We start from the raw sequence: 21,526 nt of genomic DNA, 5'->3' as shown, positions 1-21,526 counted from the left end.
TTTCCATTTTGGTGACAATCCTGTGAAATACAGAATTCTGAAAGATTTCAAGATAAAGAACATCTGAAATCTTCCTGAAGTTTTTGAACTTCATATTTTCCAATCTGTTTTTATAGTTACCTGTAGTTGTTATCTTTGACACTTAAATTTTGGAATATATTATTGCTTTGTTTAACTTTTCCTGGGAAAAGTCATTTTAGGCAGGTAATAATGAGACTTTTCCCCTCAAATTTTATAGGTTATTTGGCTGTTTCTTTATTTCTACATGAAAGTCATGAGCTGTTGCTTCTCCTTGTGAATACAGTTGTAAAGGTACTGTACTATATGTTGGTTAGTATGAAGTCTTAAGTTAGTCCTGCGGGCTTCTGACATTTCACCTCTATCATATTGAGTTAGATATTTTTGGAAGAAGCCAGGCTTACAGAATGGGCTTAGGAAGATCTTTTAGATCCGTTTCTGAGTTTGTAAAATGAAGTTAATAATAGAACTTAGCCAAGTTGTAAGGGTTAAATGGAACACTATGTTAAAGTAGGAAGTAGTTGCTCCTGCCGCTCGCTCTTATTATTGTTTCATTTAAAAGCAGATCTCCAGGGGCACCTGGGTGGCTCAGTGGATTAAGCATCTGACTCTTGATCTCAACTCAGGTCTTGATCTCAGGATTGTGAGTTGAAGCCCTGTGTTGGGCTCCACACTAGGCGTGGCGCCTAGTTAAAAAAAAAGCAAGACAGCAATCATGCAGCTCTGCAGACCTTTAGTCAGATCCACTTTTCTGACTGTCTTTTTCTTCAGGATCTCTTCTAAAAGGATATAGATATAAACTGAATAATTGAAGTCTTTCAAATTCTAAAAGTCATTTTTAAGGAGAATAGAGTATAATTGGGTAACTGAAATTTATAGATAATAAAAATACAGTGTAATCCACACAGTGTTTTTTCCTGTTAAACTTTGGATCAAAATTAGTAATGAAGCGTAATCAAACTGTTGAGCTCTTCCATGTTTTTCTGGATGTATGACTCTGTGTATGTGAATGTGTATAGGGTACTTTCTGAATTTTAAGTTACATACTCTTTTAAGGTTACTAGTAGCTTCAATTTTTCAGGATTTTCCAAAATAAATTTATGTTTCCAAAATAAAGCTGTTCGAATGATTTATAAACTTTGTGCATGTCGAAGTATATAAACACACGCATTGTATACAATCTAGAATTACTTCCTTTTAAACATCTACTCAATTAACAAGAAAAAAATTCAAAGATTGGTTTTGTTATTAGTTTAGAAAAGTTTTAAACGCTGTAGTAAAGGAGACTACTATGGGTCAGTGTCAGAACAGAAATACAGTTTCCTTTTGGATCAGTTGCTTTTTGGCTATATGTATCTTAATTGACTCTATTAAGGGAAATGAAACAGTAGGATATTCCTACACAATATGAGGTAAACCTGAATGTACAAATTGATTATAGAGTTAGTAGAAAACCATAAAGTATGTAGGGCCATTGCAGTATTGAACTCAACCTAGTTTCAAAATGTGCACTGAATATTTGTTTGCTCACTGATTATGTCAGGACTTGCAGAGCACTAACCTGGTAGAAGTATGCATGGCACTTACTGTCGTCAGCCAGATATTCCCTCGAGAAATGATTCCAGCTGTTCTCCCATTAATTGAAGATAAACTTCAACATTCTAAGTAAGTAAATTCTTTTTGGGTATGTGTCTATACTATATATTTCAAAATAAAAATTTATACTAAAAAACTTATTGTAACTTTAACTTAATGCTGCCAGGGTAGAGGATAGACTTAGACTGCCTGATACAATGCAGAAATCTCTGATAGCATTGTCCCTTATTTTATGTGGTTTTGAGACAATGTTAGGCAGCTTTCTAAAGTTAAGCCAAGAGGCAGTGAGGTTTGGTGTCAGGAATCTGTGGCTTTCCTCCCAGTTCTACCACTAACCAGTAGTGGTCCTGTTTTTCCTTTGACTATGTGGGATTGGTTGAAACATGTTAGTTTTCACAAAGTTGTTTTGAGGATAAAGTGGAATAATGGAAAAAACTTGGCAGTGAGTGGTTCAAGTGCTGTGAATGCAGGGCTTCAGTGTACGGGGGATGCTTTGATGGCAAAACTGTAACATTCAGATTCTGTTTTATAGCAAAATATATCCAAATAAACCTTAACTTGTAGTATTTTGCTAATCTTACCTTGTAAGATTCCTTAACTCTTTCCTTATCAGCTTGAATTTTTTTTTCCTTCAAAGATTTTATTTTAATTCAAGTTAGTTAACATATAGTGTAGTATTGGTTTCAGAAGTAGAACTCAGTGATTAATCACTTACGTATAACACCTGGTGCTCATCACAAGTGCCCTCCTTAGTACCTGTTACCCATTTAATGCCCAGCACCCTTTAGCCCATCTCCCTACCCACCTTCCTTCCAGCATCCCTCAGTTTGAGCTTGACTTACCTTTTCACTAATTATTTTGTTTTATTGTGTTATTTTGGGTTTTTTTTTTGTTTGTTTTTGACAAGCCCCTTAACTTTATAACCTTTAGAACTAGGAACAGTTTGCAATCATTTTCTTTTTTCTTTTCTTTTTTCTTTCTTTTCTTTTCTTTTCTTTTGTTTTCTTTTGTTTTCTTCTTTCTTCTATTTCTTTCTGTTTTTTTTGTATTACAATATTTTAGTTATATTCTTTTTTTTTTTAATTAAAATTTTTTTAGTGTTTATTTTTGAGAGGGTGGGGTGGAGCTGAGAGAGAGGGAGACAGAATCCAAAGCAGTCTCTGCACTGTCAGCACAAAGCCGGACATGGGGCTCAAACCCATGAACCGTGAGATCATGACCTGTGCCAAAGTTGGATGCTCAACCAACTGAGCTACCCAGGTACCCCAATATACATACATTCTTAATAAAAATATTTTGTTGCTCATAACAACATTTCTTTATTTTATATGTTTTTTTAAGCTAGTATTTTTAGTGTTCTAAGATTAAAAAATGTTGTCTTATGGTTTGTATTCTTTAAGAAATTTTGGACCATGAAACTTCTGGCTAAAATGATAGCTTTTACTAAGAATTATGGAATAACTTCATAAGTTTTTCATACTTGTTTTAATGCTTTGTTTATGTCAAATCTGTCTTCAGAACAAATGATGGATGTAAACGATTAATTACTGGAAATAAAATACTAGTTTTTCTTAGATAATTACAGGTTGATCTGATGATAGCAGGGCATTATTTTTGTGTAATTTTTCCATACCCACACTGTTTTGTGATAATGGTACTTACTGATCCTTTGTTTGAAATCCTTCTGAGAACTGAATTTTTTCCTTATTGCTTCCCATGTGCTCTAATTTCAAATATTGGTATCTCCTGTCTTCTACCAGTTAGACTTTTTGAAATTCTGCTTCTGTAGTTATGGCCATAACTAACTCCATGCAGAAAAATATGGGTCAGAGCTATAGGTATGCTAGTGGATGTCACAAAGAAGATGTGGCTTGCACTTGACTTTTGAGTTTCACTGTGCCAGACCTAGAGCCCCAATCTAGGTCTCTTGATGTCTTTTGTTAGTACCACCACATAGGGCCAGGCCTAGGGATTCCTGAGCCTGTTAAGTATTTGTATTCTTTTATCTCACCTCATTTACCTACTCTCTCAGAACTGATATTGGTTAACACTCAATAGCAATATATTGAGATATAGTTTACAGTCACCATAGTATTAATACTACTGGCAAATCTGTTGTTAACCTACTTTTTCTTTCCATATCAAAATAATTTTCCATCATGGCATAGTTTGCCTAGGAAAGTAGTGAGTTGCTTGTTAATGGAATTTAGCAGAAGCTGGAGGACATTTTTTAGGAATCTTATAAAAGATACTCTTTTTTTTTTTTTTTTTAAGTTTATTTATTTATTTTGAGAAAGCCAGAGAGAACACAAGTCAGGGAGGGGCAGAGAGAGAGGGAGACAGAGTCCCAAGCAGTCTCTGTATTGTCAGCATGGAGCCTGATGTGGGGCTCAAATTCACAAAACCATATCATGACCTGAGCCAAAACCAAGAGTCGGATGCTTAACCGACTAAGCCACCCAGGCGTCCCATAGGAAGTATTTTTGATTGGAACACAGAAGATTGCATTGAGTAATCTCAGTTTGGAGATTCTGTGATTTTAGGTAACAGAAATATATATTAAGGAACCCTAATAGTAAATACTTTAGTTTTGTGACATTTGCTGCTGTTATGAACACTGCCAGCATAGCCTGCCTGCAAATATATTTAGAAATAGGCGTGAGTGAGAATTAACAAGGAAATGTACTAACTTGGAAATTACATTATGAACATAAGATAGTGACTTGTTATTTTGCTTCTTGTGTGCTAGACATTATCTGTTAAAAATTAAGTGTAAGGGACACCTGGGTGGCTCAGTCGGTTGAGAGCCCGACTTCGGCTCAGGTCATGATCTCACAGTTTGTGGGTTCAAGCCCCGCATAGGGCTCTGTGCTGACAGCTCGGAGCCTGGAGCCTGCTTCGGATTCTGTGTCTACCTCTCTCTCTCTCTGCCCCTCCCCTGCTCATGCTCTGTCTCTCTCTCTCTCTCAAAAATAAATAAACATGAAAAAAATTAAAAAAAAAATTAAGTGTAAGACTAGCATATACTTTCCTCTTTGTTGTAATGACATTTCTGAAACGTGAGCTGGAAAAGGGGAGGAGTGACATTTTTAATGTGAGTCTTCCTATTGCCCTGGCTCCCTAAAGTATTTCAAGTATGCTTGCCCATGGTACAAAAGAAGAAATCTTTAAAGGTATAATGTTAATGAGATTTTATTAATTTTTAAATAAAATAATAAATATTAATAAAATAATAAAATAAAATAATGTTATAATAAAATATAATACATATTAATTTATTGATATCAACATTGATAAATATACTGTATAATATTACTAGCCAGAGTTACTTCTTACAGATTTGAACTGTTGATTCTTTTCCCAATTTCTAGAGAGATGGCTTTCAAAAATGGAATTAGGGAATTAAGGAATTTATTTATCTTTCTTGTTTGTTCTGGTTTCAAAACTAATATGTGCTTGTTACCAAAAATTCTGTACCTAAAGAAATATATAATATGAGCAGTTAAAATCTTTTGAGGTCTTACCTCCGAGAGATAACTACTTTTTATAGTTTGATGGATTGGAATATAGAAATTAACAATAAGTGTGTAATTCTTTCTTTCTTTTTGTTTTAAGGTAATAGCTGATATTGTGAAATCATCTTGTGTACAATATTTTCAAACTAAATGCCTGTGGATTCAGACAGTTTGTTTAGATTTTATTTTTTCTCTTTAGGGAGATTATACGAAGAAAAGCTGTTCTGGCATTATATAAATTCCATCTCATTGCTCCTAATCAAGTACAGCATATCCATATTAAGTTTCGGAAAGCACTTTGTGACAGAGATGTTGGCGTCATGGCTGCTTCTTTGCACATATACTTTAGGATGATTAAGGTAAGTTGGAAATTTCAGGAAGTACTGAGTAATTGCCATTAGAAAAATGTAATTATGGAATAAAAAGAACTCACATTTTTCAGTAAAATTCTTAATGAACATGTCAAGTTTTTATTATTGACTTTTTAATAGTAATTTTTATAAGTTGTTGATAGCATGAGTTGTAGGCACATTACAGAATTAGTCTTTTTTTTAAATGCCTAAGTTTTTTGTGTTACTAAAGATGCATGGAAAAATGGTAGCTATGGAAGGTGATTGAAATTTGCAGATTTGTGGTTTTTAAAAAAAATTTTTTTTAATTAGTTTTCTTTATTTTTGAGAGGCAGAGTGAGACAGAGCACGCGTGAGGGAGGGGCAGAGAGAGAGGAAGACACAGAATTGGAGGCAGGCTCCAGGCTCTGAGCGGTCAGCATAGAGCCCGATGTGGGGCCTGAACTCATGAACCGTGAGATCATGACTTGAGCCGAAGTCGGACGCTCAACCGACTGAGCCACCCAGGCGCCCCCAGATTTGTGGTTTTTTAAGCGGTGACTTTTATACGACTTCATAAAATGCATAAGAGCTTATTGAAATGAGGAGAGCTGGTGGAGGGTGTGTAAACTATAGATTATGGTGCTGACTCCTTAAATTGATACTGTGTCAGATGAAGAAGGAAGGTTGAATGGTATGGTAACATTTTCTAAATGGTGATATGAGTTTATACTAATTCAGCCCCAGTGCATTGCCTGAAACCCTTTGTATTCCATGTGAGATATTCCATGATGAGTACTGTAAAACAAAATGGAATATGTCACTGAATTAAATTTACAGTTACAGAACTGAAAGTTGTGTTCATTTTTATTCATTATGCTCCAAAATAGATTTGGTATAAATAGATACTTGATATTAAATCTTGTTTTTCCTCTAATGTTTACTAAACTTTGAAAGAGCTATTATTTCCCTTCCAAAAATGTGTCGTTGATAGTGAAATAAAAATTACGATGAGGAATCTAATGTTTATTCTGAGGAATATGTATTTAAATTCCCCAGTCCAAGAGATTAGTCAGATAGATAATCAAAACACACTCATTCGGAACACAGGTATGTTTAAATACAATAGGGTTAATTAATTTTTAAAAGGCAGATGCACTGATTTTGGGAGGTTTGAGTAGACTTGACTGTGCCCTGTGCTCTTCCACCCAGAACACATTTATTTATTATTGTTATATTTAATGTTTGTTTATTTATTTGAGAGAGACAGAGAAAGTGCATGTGGGAGAGGGGCAGAGAGAGAGAGAGGGAGAGAAAGAATCCCTCTGCACTGACAGTGCAGCATGACACAGGACTCGATCTCACAAACCATGAGATCATGACCTGAACCAAAATCAGGAGTCCCACACTTAACCAACGGCGCCACCCAGGCACCCCTATTTTTGGTCTTAAATTGCAGTTTGAAACTGTTCATAAGCACTAAGGGCAAACTGAGTTAATCTCAAACTTAAATTAATCTCTTAATGTGGCAGTACTTCACTAGTAGTTCTTGATTAACCACCTAATGGACATCTGCTAATTCAATGTGTGACTTAAAGATAGTGTTATATTAGCCAAAAATGGGGTCAATGTTCAAGTGTGCTAAGGAGATGAAATACAGTGGAGACAGTATAAATGATCACATTGATGTATTTATTGTGTGTATGAGAGAGAGAGAGAGAGAGAGAGAGAGAGAGAGATGGGAAGTGAGGGAAAGGATGTGAGAAATAAGGAGAATAGAATAGGAAAGAATATAGCTTAAGGGAAAAAAACTGATTTCTGTTTTTGCCTTCTTACCCTATTTCTCTATATTATGAAGACTTTTTAAAAACTATTTTATTTATTAATTTATTAAGACTTTTATCTATTTTTAAAAAAAGATATATATTTTTTCTTTTAGAGAGAGAGAGAGTGAGTGAGCAGGGAAGAGGGGCAGAGGGAGAGAGAGAGAATCCCCAGCAGTCCATCCCCAGGCTGACATGGGGCTTGATCCCACGACCCTGAGATCATGACCTGAGCTGAAATCAAGAGTTGGATGCTTAACTGACTGAGCCACCCAGGCGCCCTTTTTTTCACTTTTTGATTTAATTGCTGGTATTGGCTAACAAAAGTTCAATATAAGATATAATTATAAGAACTTATGAAATGTGATTAAGACTCTGTGTGGAGACAAGTAGTGAATGGTGGAAGCCTTTTGGGGGATGATTCAGCTTTGGATCAGGTAGTCAGAGTAGTTTCATCATGGAAGACATTAAACACATTAGAGTATGGTTTTATTTTTATTAAAAAAATTTTTTTAATGTTTTTATTTATTTTGAGAGAGAGAGACTGAGCGCGAGCTGGGGCGGGGCAGAGAGAGTGGGAGACACAGAATCCAAAGCAGGTCCCAGGCTCTGAGCTGTCAGCACATAGCCAGACGTGGGACTTGAACTCGTGAACCACGAGATCATGACCTGAGCTGAAGTTGGATGCTTAACCATTGAGCTACCCAGGTGCCCCTAGAGTACTGTTTTATTAAATGTGAACATGCAGCTTCTAAGTTAACATGCCCTAAGTTAGATTTTGTATGGCATTTAAACCAGGTCTATTTTATATTTGATAAGAGATTATTATTAATAGAAAGTTTTTTGTTTTGTTTTTTGGGTATAGGAGAATTCATCTGGATATAAAGACTTGACGGGGAGTTTTGTAACAATTTTGAAGCAAGTAGTTGGAGGAAAGCTCCCAGTAGATTTCAATTACCATAGTGTACCAGCACCATGGTTACAAATCCAGCTCTTGAGAATACTAGGACTTCTAGGAAAAGACGATCAAAGGTAAACTATTCTAAGCAAACTTGATACCCTGATAGCCTGTCACCTAGAAGTTTCATAAGTCAGATTCTCCCAATGTTTAATTGGCTTAATAATGATAAATAAATCACTGTAAGAAGTATATAATAGGTTTCTGGGATAATCCTGGCTCTCTGCTTATCTAATCCTGCTCATAGGGAAAGGTACCTCTGAAGCTCCATATCTTTCCTGAAGCCTTCTTAAACATTCTAGTTCAGGGATTTGGAAACTTTCTTTATTGTAAAGGGCCAGATAATAAATATTTGATGCTTTGTGGGCTGTATGTTGTCTGTTGAAGCCCGCTGTTGTATAACTTAAAAGCAATCATAGATAATACGTAATGAATGAGCACTACTGTATTCCAGAAAAACTTTTTATGGACATTAAAACTTGAATTTCGTATAATCTTTATGTATCATGAGATATTATTCTTTTTATTTTTTTCCCCATTTAAAAATGTAAGAACCATTCTTAGCCTGTAGCCATACAAATAGAAACATCCAGCCAGGATAGTCCTGGAGACAGTAGTTTGCTGACTTTTCCTCTGGTTGGATGTAAGTGTTTCATTTAATTCATTTGTCTGAATTACTCTTTTAGCCAATACTTTATATTAAAATTTTTATGGTGTCTTTTCAATTATGCATATTGTTTGTAACTTTTTATTTTCTCATAGTTTTTCTTTTTTTTTTTTTAATGTTTATTTTTTGAAAGAGAGAGAGAGTACGAGTGGGGGAGAGGCAGAGAGAGAGAGGGAGACACAGAACCCAAAGAAGGCTCCAGGCTCTGAGCTGTCAGCACAGAACCTGACACAGGGCTTGAACTCATGAACGATGAGATCATGACCTGAGCTGAAGTCAGACGCTTAACTGACTGAGTCACCCAGGTGCCCTTATTTTGTCATAGTTTTTCAGACTTACCAGAAAGTTCCAACAACAGATCAAGAAGCTTCCTTATACCTTTTACCTAGAGTCATCAATTATTTTCATATGTCTTATCATTCTTTCTCTTTATATATGTGCATGTGTGCACACATATTAAAATTTTTTTTTCCTGAACCATTCAAGGACAAGTCTTTTAGTTCCCTTGAGAGCAAGTACCATGGCTGGAGTCCTTGATGTGTTTCTGTCTTAAGAAAATATTTGCTAGTCAGTGTTCTGACTTTATAAGATCTGGTTTTCCTTTATGCAGTACAGTACCTTCTAATTCTTTAGCCTAGCTTTACAAAGGGATTGTATTCTAGGCTGTTGCTCCTAGTAATGCCTTGTCAGTGTCATGCCAGTGTCCATCTGCCTATGAGCTCCTGGTGAGAGCTAGCTGGACTGTATCACTCTTGATATTGCTATGTCATTTTTTCTGTGTTTCTGACTCTAAATTCCTAGGTCAAAAAACTGGAGGTGATGGGAGTAGATACACATGTTAGAAATGTTTGCTGTAATTTTATTTTATGTAATCCAGCCTATCCTATGGCATAGCTCTAGTTGGGAGTCCACTGGAATTCTGTTTTAAAATCACGAATTTCATAGTAGTGCATTCAGACTTCACTAGTCTAAAAAGGTCTGTTGACAATATATTGTCATGAAGTAACTATGGAGGCTTTTAGTGAATTTACTAAATTCATTAACTCATTATCTTCCTTCTTTCCTTTATAAATGAATTTGGGGAATACATACAAAGTTACAAAGAACGTACAAAGAGAGAGCTTACCTCCAGAGAGCTCAGTTGAATAGAATTAGGCTCAAGAAAATGAACAAAGAGTTAAACTCTTTTATGATGTTATGGAACATTAGAATATTTTTTCCTTTGTTGTCCCAACTCTGAGATTTTATGTTAACACAAATCTTGTAGTTCTTAAGACATGGTTAGTCCAGTGTGGCAAAGTAAAAATGGTATTTTATAGTAGGATTCTAATGTATTTAATTGAAAGAGTTAATTTAGTGGAGAAGTCTTCTTATATTTATGTTCTTTTATATCGCTTGTTTAGATATTTTCTTGTGTTTTATAGCAGTCTTCTTCTTAGGTTATTCCTGTTTGGCTTGATCATGTCTGCACATGTTTCTATATTTTTATGTGGTTATTATGACTCTTATGCCAGACATCAGCTTTTAAAATTGAGAAACTAGACTGTAATCTAGCTGTCGTATTACCAAATTTGAGGGGTGAATTGTAATGTCTGCTATGTGGTATTGTCTGGAAAAAGTGCTTACACATTAAAATGAGGGATTTTAGAATATGGTTCTGGATTTCACAGAATAGTTACACTTCAGTCAAGACAGAATAAAAGTCCATCCACTTCAAATTAAATTTTTATAGCTGCATATTTAGAAAAACATTTTCTGAAAAAGATGTAACATACATCATATGTCATTTGTATGGCCCCAGGTTATTTTGATCTTTTTGTTTATTTTACAGTGTAGTTTCTCTGCAAGACTACTGTGTGTATTCTGTGTTGATGGTAGTTTTTTTTCTATTGGTGCTTTTTGAATTTGTAAAACAGAGACAAATGCCGGTTGAGAAGTCATAGTTTCACACTAGCCTCTTGCAGAGAACTTTTCTAGGTTTTGAGATAGAGTGCTCTACAAAGCACTATATTTTCTTTTTCTTTCTTTCTTCCTTTCTTTCTTTCTTTCTTTCTTTCTTTCTTTCTTTCTTTCTTTCTTCACTGCGTTTTCTTACAGTATCTACCTCAACCCAGTTACCAGAACTGTAATCAGTGACCATAAAGACATAGGAGTGGTATAAACCTGTTTCACAAAATACAATTTCTTTATAGTTAACATAAATGAAAGTTAAACTTTTTCCCCAGAAAACCTAGTGCTGCTCAAAGAAAGACTAGTATTTGAATACTTTAAAAAAACTATTTGGTTAAAATACTGTCTGGAATAATCTGGATGTGGGAGATATTACTATCATAACTTGAAACAGGCAGAAATATTTTATTGCAAATAAAATTATGAAAGGTAGTATGTTCAAAAAAACCCTGATTTGTACACTAGGTACAGGTAAAGAGCTGGTTGACTTATGTATATCTCTCCATGACATGACTAGTCAGTCATCTTTGATAAAACAGGAAATTAAACTCATGAAAAAGAGCAAATGGAACCTTGAAGAAGTGAAATTTCCATAACTTCATAAAATAAATTTTTTTCACTTCTTTTCTGTAGATCCTCAGTTTTAAAGAGAGAGAAGTTTGAAAAACTGTTTTATTGAGTTATAATACTATAATTCTACTGCAAATAAAATATCTTTTAAACAGGACAAGTGAATTAATGTATGATGTTCTTGATGAATCCTTACGAAGAGCCGAGTTAAATCACAATGTCACATATGGTAGGTAACATATATAAATGCTATTCTAAAAAATTACAGTGTTTTTCAGCATCATAGCAAAATGTGTGTTAGAATCTATAAATTCCAATAGAATCTTATATGTTAAATTTTAAGGTGGTTCTCTGGGTTATTCTTTTTCAGTGCAGGCATTAGATAACTAATAGAAATAATGGCAGTATTTTAAATGTTGATCTAAATTCATTATTAAAATTATCTCTCTTTTTAAAATATTCTTTAAGAGAAATTATATTGAAAATATTCATTAAGCATCTAATTGACTGTGAAGATAACCTGTTTAAGTAATACAGCTGTGAATAAAATAGTTATAATTGATTATATTATCATTGATCTCACAGATAGATAGATCATACATGGAAAGGGACAGGTGGAGTAAATGTTACAAAGGAGAGTTATTCCTTTGTATGGGAAAATATAGCAGCTAGTCTTAGATGAGAGGGAGAACAAGGAAGGTTTTATTGACATTTAAGAAGAGAACTGAAGGAAGGATAAGATATAGACAAAAACATATAGGATATATATATGGAATAACAGTATACTGTTCTGTGAGGAGACAGTAGTCATATGTTACATAAATTTTAAAAAGTAATTTAGTGATAGGAGATGAGTAATTTGGGGGAGAGGGTAGAGGACTGAGAAAAGTAACCAAAAAACTTTCAATCTTAATAGAGGGAGGAACTATTGGTTCTTTATTGATTAGTTTGAAAAAGCTCAGTAAAGAAACTGAGGTATTTGGAAATGTTCAGAAGCAAAGTAAAACAGTTTGAATTTTGCATGCTATAGAGAAAAATAGAAGAAGCATTGAGAGATTAACTCAAATGAGAAGTCATTTCTTTTTCTGGTAAAATACTGTGAAGTAGGGTTTGAAGACCATCCTGTTTTTTCAGACAGTGGTAAATGGTGAATCTTTAAGAACAATGATTGTAGAAATGTGGGATGGACTAGAGGGCAGAAATTATACTAGTTTAACTGTAAGAAAAGTGTTTGACAAAGATGGAGTTAGGAATAAGGAGAAAGAATTGCATGTATGAGACTAATACAGGATTGATAATGCACATGACAGTGAATTGAGATGGTAAATTTTGGAAGATAGATTTATGTTTTGCATGGAAAAATGGTAATTAAAACATTGAAAGTGGTTTATTCATTTGTTCAACCAGTATTTATTGAAGGGTTACAAAACAAAAACTTGATTTGTAAACTAGGTACAGATTGAGGGAAGAGTTGATTGATTTATGTATTTCTCCGTGATAAGTACAGGAGATTAAAGGGAGAATAAGATAGACACAGTCCCTGCCCTTATGAGGGTATAGTGTAATGAACGGTTGATATTATGTAGGATCTTGCTGTGTAATGAGAAGAGTCAGGCCAGTGATAAGGATCATCCTTATTGACATGGGTGGTTTGTTTTAGGAGCTGTCAGAAGATCCAGACAAGTGTCAGAATCTTTGCAGGCAGCGAAGCTAAAAAGTTTTGCTTGAGATATAAGTGTGTAGGATAAGAGTTTGAAAGACTCTCAAGGAAGTCTGTTTAGAATCAGTTAAGGATCTGATTTTCTTTTTCTTGCACAATTTTTTTTTTTTTTTTGGTAATTGACATTTCAGCTTTAATTTTTTTATTTTTTTGAATAGGTAATATATGCACATGGTTCAAAATTCAAAAGGTACAAAAAGGTATACAGTGAACAGTAAGTGTCCCTTTGACCCTTACCACCCACCACCCAGTTCCCCTTCTTGGAGATAACCACTGTTATCTGTTCCTTTTGATTTGGAGAGTACTGTATACCTGAGGAAATACTTTTTAATGTTCTCCCCTAGGGCACCTTTCCCTTATTAACATTTCTGGGACCAACACCAATAATTCATTTCTTTGTAGGCTGTCAGTGCAATGTTTTACCTTGCCATGGAAACCTTATAGTTTCTGTTGTTTTATTTATTTCTTTTATTAATCTTTCCATTGTTAGGCTTCCCCTCCATATTTGTATTGATACAGTTTATAACTTTGAGTGATTTTATCAATGATAGAATGTTCTCTAGTAATGCTGACACGAATATTTTATTGCTTAAGAATGTGAATTTTAAATCATGAACTTCATAAGGGAAGAGACTGTGTCTATCCCACTGTCTGGCACTAGGTTAATCAATGAGTAACACGTTTTAATTGAATTAAAGGAAGAGAAAAACTACTTTACTTTTATCAGTTATCTATATATAACTGATAACTTTTATCAGTTACCTGATTGGGTTTTAGCTTTTATACTTGCTAAATCATATTTTTTTGAAAATTCCATTATTTTAACTTACCTAAGTGTTAAGTCAAGACATAAATCCCATCAGAGATGTTTATTGAGTACTGTTATGTGCCAGGCATTGTGCAAAGTGATATAGAGGATGTGAAGGAGTGTAAAATGTAATCTTTGCCTTAAAGAAATTTACGATATAATGGTAGAACTAGCTTATTTATGAAAGAATAATATCAGTATAAGGCAGAATGCTAAGGGGTGATACAGAGAATAAATATTACAGGAGTCCAGTGGTAGAGATCACTGTGGGCCTGAGGACACACATAAGAGTTCATTGATATAATGGGGCCCTGACAGATAGTAAGGATACAGATAGCCAGAAGAGAGATCAGGGGGGTCTAGGTGAAGGGAACATGAGAAAAGGTACAGAAGTGGGGATATTTAAAACAGTTTCAGAGAATATCAACTTACCAGTCTACATGGACAGTTCATATTGGGAGCAGTGGAAAGGCCTTGGTGCAGAGGTTCTCTTGTGGTAGTCAAATGAGTTTGGGCTTTATACCATATAAATCCAGAGATATGGAAGACTTCTGGGCAAGGTACTGATAAGATGAGAGTAACATTTTTTAGTAAATTGGGAGAATTATAGAAAAGGAAGTACAAGGCACAGAACCATCAAAAGTAGATAGAAGTGCATTTCCCTGTTTTTCCCACTTAATAGACATTATATATAAAATTAACATAAGACTGTAAGGTAGAGAAATGAAGGTGGACTGGTTAGGAACCTTGGGATGCAAGGAACAATATCACGGTGAGTGCCGTGGGTTTTCTTTTTGCCTCATATTTCTCAGACTGGGTACTGGAGAGCCAGCAACGTGGAAACACCAACTGTTCCAAACAAAAATGCCTTAAGAAAAGCCTGCTGTCTAGCCAAAGGACCAACAAGAAAAGGGCAAACTAGCAAGGTAGAAAACTTTCAGATGGTAGCCTCTTTTCCAGCCAAGCATCACACAGAATAAATTATGGACCCACCCATGTCAGAAGAGACTGAGTGGAGAGCCAAGATTTCCACCCTCACCAGGTGTAAGCAGATTCCCAATGCTTCTACTGGGCTCATTGTGGAAGAAGCCCAAGAGGAGAGCCAGAATTTCATCCCTGCCAGGTGTCGGGAGTGGGGCATATCTCGCTTGCACTGTCAGTGGAGATGATGTGGGAAGCCTGGATTTCACATATCTAGGAATAGGGAGTTAATGAAGCACCTCTCCCCTCTTTGCTGTGGTGGTGTTAGGGGAAGCCTAGAAAGAGTTGGAGCTTTCACCACTGGTCAGGGATACTCAGGCCATCCCATCAATGTCAGTGGAGTCCATTGGAGTGGTAATGAGGTGCCCCTTCCTTTCTGAGGCAGCACAGTATCAGCAGACACTCCCATCCCCCACCCAGAAGGAATAAGGGTCCCCTCCTTCTCCAGGTGTCAAAGGAGGCAGAGTGGAGAACCTGGACTTTCATCCCCATAGGGTGGTACCTGCGTCTCCCTGTCAGAGTAGTATCAATAGATACTTTCCTTATTTAATATGAAAGTAAAGTCTAGTCTGAAGGATAAGGTGTCAGTGGAATGTCTTCAAATTTTGTGCATAATCCAACCCCAAAAACCTATGATAAAACCACAGTATCACAAATGTTAGGATATTACTAATTTTTTATTTGCTAATTTTTACTTGATATTTTGGTTAGGACCTGGCTTGCTCTTGAGGAGAAAACAAAACTTCACATTGTGTTTTTACGTTTAGAATCCTCAGAAGCACTTTTTTTTTTTTTTTTTTTTAAACCGCTGCAGAGGGGAGACAGCAGAGCAGGGTGGCTGCTGTTTCATTTATGGACTTATACTCAGATTTTTGTAGAGTTGGGGAATAAAGGGATTTAGCTATATTGGAAAAGTGATTTAGAAATCTATTAAATTCATTTTTAGCTCATTGGTGCACTAAGTTCATAAGTATAATTTTTGAACTATTAATTTTACCTATACTAGCTTTCCAGAAATCTTATGAGCATCTGAATAAAAGTTTGGATTTTGGATGGGTAATGAGAAGCTTTTGTAGTAACACAGTTTGATAGCAGGAGAGTTCTGAATGGCAGGTATCTGTAAAGGAAACCGTGTCAGTTATAACAGAAAATGGGTCATCATTATTTTTAATATTACTTAGGACTGGCCTATTAGTTCAGGGTTTGGCAAACTTTTTCTGAAAAGGGGGCCAGGTAGTAAATATTTTAAGCTTTGTAGGTAACATAGGTTTCTGTCATAAATTCTCCTGTGTTTATTTTGTTTTTCTACGACCTTTGAAAAATGTAATTGTACACCTGAGACTCATATAATGTTATATGTCAATTGTATCTCAAAAAGTATGTAAAAATTGTTCTTAGTTTACAGGCTTGCAAAAGTAGGCCAAGGGCTAGATTTAGTGGTAGTTCATCCATTCCTGCCTTAGTTGGTCACTCACTTGACCAAGCCTCTCTTTGTTTAGTTCATAAAGTCATAAAGTTTACTTTTTCCATGGCACAGAATGAGGACATTTTACAGCACAACATCTGAATATACAGAGGAGTATCTTTTTACGTTCAGTTAACTCACTTTATAGATTTTCCTTTAAAGTCAGTCCCCTTCTTAAAGAGAAATTTGTATTTCTGATTTATTTTCTCTTTATCCTTCTATAGAAAGGGTTTGTATAAAGCTTTTTATACAAAGTTTATGTGTGAATCAGTTGATAGGCAACCTAACAGTGGAAAATATAGCTGGTTGAATACTCAAGTTTTATGTTGTATACAACAGAGTATCAGATTGTTTTGTTTAAAGCTTTTAGAAATAGAGAAGAAAGGATTCTATCAAGGACACTTGATATGCTTCAACTTGTGGTAGAACTGTTAAGTCGACTGAGTCTGGGTCTCACTTACACTGTGATTCCATAGCACATGCAGGACTTGATACCACGCTGGTTCTTCTTTATTTACAATGACAAAGCTCAGGCTCCTTGACTTAGGCTCTTCAAAAGAGTTTGAAAAAGATTTTAGTGTACACTTTGATCATTATCGTAGTTATCCAATCTTTGACTGTATTAGAAAATCAAATTTGAACACTATCAAGATGTTCAATAGATAGTTCTATGTTCTTTGAGGTTTGTTTTAAAGAACTGACTTGAGGATTTTTATGAAATGGCCCTACTTTGAAATGAATGCTAGAGTATCCTAAAATGATTACATTGAGATAAACTACATGTATAGTTTCTGTGTATAAATGGTAGAAACTGCCAGAGAACAAATTATTTTAAAGCATGCAAGCAGTGTTGGAAATACCTGTTTATATAGGAACAATGAATATATTACTTATGTGCCCTTTAGAATGTGAGCTCCTTACAAGGCCAGGGGTTTTTGTCTTTTTTGTTCACTGCTGTATCCATGCTATTAGAACAATGCCTGGCACATAGGAGGTGTTCAGTAAATACTTGTTGCATGTGTGAATGCATCATTTCTATCTATTAATATACATAATATATTATATTGTGGTAATATAATCCTAATAGTTGTGTAAGCCTGAAAACAGCAAAGTTCCTATCTTTGAAAATTTTCCATAAATAAGTTTTTACTAAAACTGACCTTCTGATTAGTTTGTTTTGTTCTGAGTTCTACACATGTTCTTTTATTATGCCTTAACATGATCCCTGACATTTTTATATTTTCTTTCTCTAGCTATTCTGTTTGAATGTGTACATACAGTTTATTCTATTTATCCTAAATCAGAATTACTTGAGAAGGCTGCCAAGTGCATTGGAAGATTTGTTCTGTCACCTAAAATAAATCTCAAGTATTTAGGTAAGATGATTAGATAATTTTGACAGAAATTACAAAGACAGCTCTTGAAATTTGCTGGATATTTGTTTCCAGTCACTTTGTATAACGTAATCTCTGTTTCTAGGGCTGAAGGCTCTTACCTATGTTATCCAGCAGGATCCCACTCTGGCTCTTCAGCACCAGATGACAATAATTGAATGCTTAGACCATCCTGATCCCATTATTAAAAGAGAGGTAAACTGGTACTTTGAATAGTGTACGTGAAGTGTTATAACTTTTAAACTTCTTTTTTGGTATTATGGAGAGAGGAAAGTAGTAGACAGTGTGTGTGTGTGTGTGTGTGTGTGTGTGTGTGTGTGTGTACACACGTGTATTTTAACTTCTGAGTGTATTTTATTCTTTCTAGTAAAGTTTAAGGAACTTTTCTAAAAAGTCCTTGTGTCAGTATCTTCACAAATGTTTTTAAACTATGAGTTAGAGGAGTTAGGTTCAATTACCTGTATGGATTCATTAATATCTTTTTTGGTCTAAGAAGAGACCTGAATTCTATTTCAAGTTCTTTCTGTTAATGTAATTTAAGATGTAATTTATGATGATTAATATTTTTTTCATATTCTTAACATCTGTGAAGTGGGCTAATGCATTCCTTATTAAATATGTAGGAATATTGAAAGAATTAATAAAGATAACCCCTAAACGATTTGAACTTCTTGGAAGGAATTGCTTCAGTGTCCATTTGGGTGCCTATATAAGTGTTTCTGTTAATTTTCATGTAAACAAATCACTCTGTGCCCTCATATTAAAATGGTATATGGGACCTAGTTAAGAAGAATGGATATTTTTATTTTTTATTTTAAAAATAAAGATAATTTAGTGAACATCTAAATTACTTAATAGCAATGAGTTAAAAGTAGTTTATGCAAAGAATACTATTTCATTAAACAATTGTAATTTTAAAAGATAAGATTATAAATTTTCAATTTTAAAAGGTACTGTTTTTGAAATAAAAGTGTTTTTGAGAAATTGTCATCTACATATATATTTTTTCTTTTTGCATTTATATTTTTAATCTTCTGAAAATTGTTACTTGCCTCAAATCTGGGAAGTTTGTAGATGGACTAATTTTTCTGTGTAGGCATGATAGAAGAGTGAGAAGGCACCAAAGGACAATAACAATAATTATTTGGCTCTTCCACTTTGAACAAATACAGAGCATGTGTTTTCTTTGTGTGGTTGGCTACTAAATTGAACAGAGTTGACTTAGGTACAGTTTTCTTAGTGCTATATTTAATTGTTGGGCCCTTATTTAAAAATGAGAGTCAAAGGGAAAATAAATGTCTTTTAAAATTATCAAGTCTGATCTGTTTTGTCTGTTACCTGCTGTGAGAAAAGTAGTTTGAATTCTTGTAGTATCAATAGTGCTCCAAGAAGGCACCTCAGTACTATCTGTTCGAATGCCACTATCATGTATAACCTCTGTAAGTAATTACATAGAAGAACTTTGGTCCTTGGGAATGGAGTGACGTGTTGTTTAAGACTGGGATTCCCATTTGTCTGGTTTTATTACCTTTCTTTCTCATAGGGAGAAAGAAGGCAAGAAGGAACAAACATAAAAGACCTCTCTTGAGCCATGCAATTCCTAATGCCCTGTCTCATGCAATCCTGGAAATGCTAAATTGCATAGTCTTAGAGTAGGAAATAAATTTGGTATAATTATCTAAAAATATGTAATATGTAGTTTAAAATCTACAGGGAGCACGTCTGAGACAGCTATATAAGTTGAACGCTATTAATGGAGGACCTGTGTATTTATGGATTTTAAAATGGAGTTAAGAATTAACTTAAACAGTTATCTTTTGTACTTGATATCCTGGCAATGAAGATTGAAAAATTACAAAGAACCCTTAAGATATTTTGAACAAGTTTGACAAGTAGAATATATGGAAATCTCTTGCAGCTAATGTTGTTGATCCTAAAATACCAGTAAATGATACTTTCTCAGTACTGCCCTTGGTCTCATATTGATTTCTGGGAGTTAACGATATTTTTAGAACCTTAATGTAGGGCCTCAGAAAGTGTAGCCAAATGGGAGCTTACTCTCATACTGGTCTTCCTTTAAGAGGAAGCAAGAGGTATATTCCTGAGCATTGAGAAAGCGACTATAACATGGTTTTTCCTTGCCTGAGATTCTGAACAGAGGCCTTGCTAAGGCTTTAAAGCACTTGAGCCCCCAGCCTTTGTCCATCCGTTGGAGGCCATTTGCTCTCAGCTGATGAACCCACTCAAGGGCTATTTTCTATTGTTTACGTAGTGTGGAAAATATGGTTTGTAAGACTGGATTTTCATGTGTGTATATATACATGCACAGACAGGCATAAATGATATAGGTTTAAGAAGCTGTTATATTTTTAGAAAACAGATTATAAACCTTTTAAGTTTTTAGACTTCATGGCCTCCCATTTAGAAGTAGTCAGATTATAATTTTTATCGGTATCAAAAAGCTTTTAGACTTTGGAATTGATCATAATTCATCTTTTTTGACAGTAGATTCTACCTTTCTTAATTAAGTTCTGTTTTAGCTAAAATGTGCATTTCTTCAGCACCTATTAACTGCCCAGTTGGTCTATGTAAAAGTGGCAGAATCAACTGTATTATAAACCTATATATTGCTGTATTTACTGGAATTACCATGTATAGTTTTATAATGCTGTTTTTATTTCTTTCTTAAATAGACTCTGGAACTTCTTTACAGAATTACTAATGCACAGAATATAACAGTGATTGTCCAGAAAATGCTTGAATATTTACAACAGAGCAAAGAAGAGTATATTATCGTCAATTTGGTTGGCAAAATAGCTGAACTCGCTGAGAAATATCCTTTGTTTGGACCATAAGTCATAAAATACCTGTAGTTACATAGTGACTCAAAAAAATTTTTTTTAATGTTTATTCATTTTTGAGAGACAGAGTGCAAGTGGGGAAAGTTCAGAGAGAGGGAGACACAGAATCTGAAGTAGGTTCCAGGCTCTGATCTGTCAGCACAGAGCCCAGTGCAGGGCTCGAACTCATGAGCTGTGAGATCATGACCTGAGCCAAAGTTGGGCACTTAACCTAAGACTGAGCCACCCAAGCACCCCAGTTACATAGTGACTTGAGAATGATTGGTTTAGTTGTGGTCACTTGCAAATTGAGTTCAGAGACACACAATAACTTTTCCCATACCTGATATACAGGCCTTTCTTGTCAAAGACAGGAATATTTGTAGGCTTCTTAGTGGATGGCTTTTTTTCCCCTGGTTCTTTCATTCAGTTGGTCAGTATTATGAGCAGAAAGATACAGGAACCTCTGCCTGATTCCTCTTTAATTGCCTTCTTATCTTTGACTTTATTTCATAATTAGTTTCTTTTCTGGTAAATGTTCTTGTTGTTTTGCAGGGGGTCCTTGGGAGTAGGGATCAGCATGCTAAAATTTATCCTTTACGCTATTGTTTATACTGGAAATTGTCCCAGTAAGGTAGTTGGGGATGCCATTCACATGTCACTTTTCTTCACATTTGATTTTTTAATTTTTTTTAATTTTTTTTTTAACATTTATTTAGTTTTGAGAGAGAGAAAGAGAGCACACAAGCAGGGGAGACACAGAGAGAGGGAGACGCAGAATCCCAAGCAGGCTCCAGGCTCTGAGCTGGCAGCACAGAGCCTGACGTGGGGCTCGAACTCACAAATCACAAGATCATGACCTGAGCTGAAGTTGGACACTCAACCGACCAAG

The 21,526-nt window shown here is 34.9% G+C and overlaps 1 protein-coding gene across 5 annotated transcripts in view; it reads left to right on the top strand.

Annotated features, from left to right (window-relative positions):
- Nucleotides 1-21,526, top strand: part of AP4E1 (adaptor related protein complex 4 subunit epsilon 1) — a 62,443-nt gene that overhangs the window by 9,677 nt on the left and 31,240 nt on the right. For 4 of the 5 annotated variants that reach the window (XM_042942038.1, XM_042942041.1, XM_042942037.1 and 1 more), the window contains exons 4-11: nucleotides 239-312; nucleotides 1,562-1,683; nucleotides 5,329-5,488; nucleotides 8,147-8,313; nucleotides 11,582-11,655; nucleotides 17,654-17,776; nucleotides 17,880-17,989; nucleotides 20,488-20,627. In XM_042942038.1, coding sequence (XP_042797972.1) covers nucleotides 239-312; nucleotides 1,562-1,683; nucleotides 5,329-5,488; nucleotides 8,147-8,313; nucleotides 11,582-11,655; nucleotides 17,654-17,776; nucleotides 17,880-17,989; nucleotides 20,488-20,627 — 970 coding nt within the window. The remainder of the gene's footprint in view (nucleotides 1-238; nucleotides 313-1,561; nucleotides 1,684-5,328; nucleotides 5,489-8,146; nucleotides 8,314-11,581; nucleotides 11,656-17,653; nucleotides 17,777-17,879; nucleotides 17,990-20,487; nucleotides 20,628-21,526) is intronic. The other variant, XM_042942040.1, reaches the window with a different exon arrangement.

This window comes from Panthera leo, chromosome B3 (assembly GCF_018350215.1).
Source record: "Panthera leo isolate Ple1 chromosome B3, P.leo_Ple1_pat1.1, whole genome shotgun sequence".
Taxonomy (NCBI): Eukaryota; Metazoa; Chordata; class Mammalia; order Carnivora; family Felidae; genus Panthera; species Panthera leo.
This window is presented reverse-complemented; position numbering and strand designations above follow the sequence as displayed.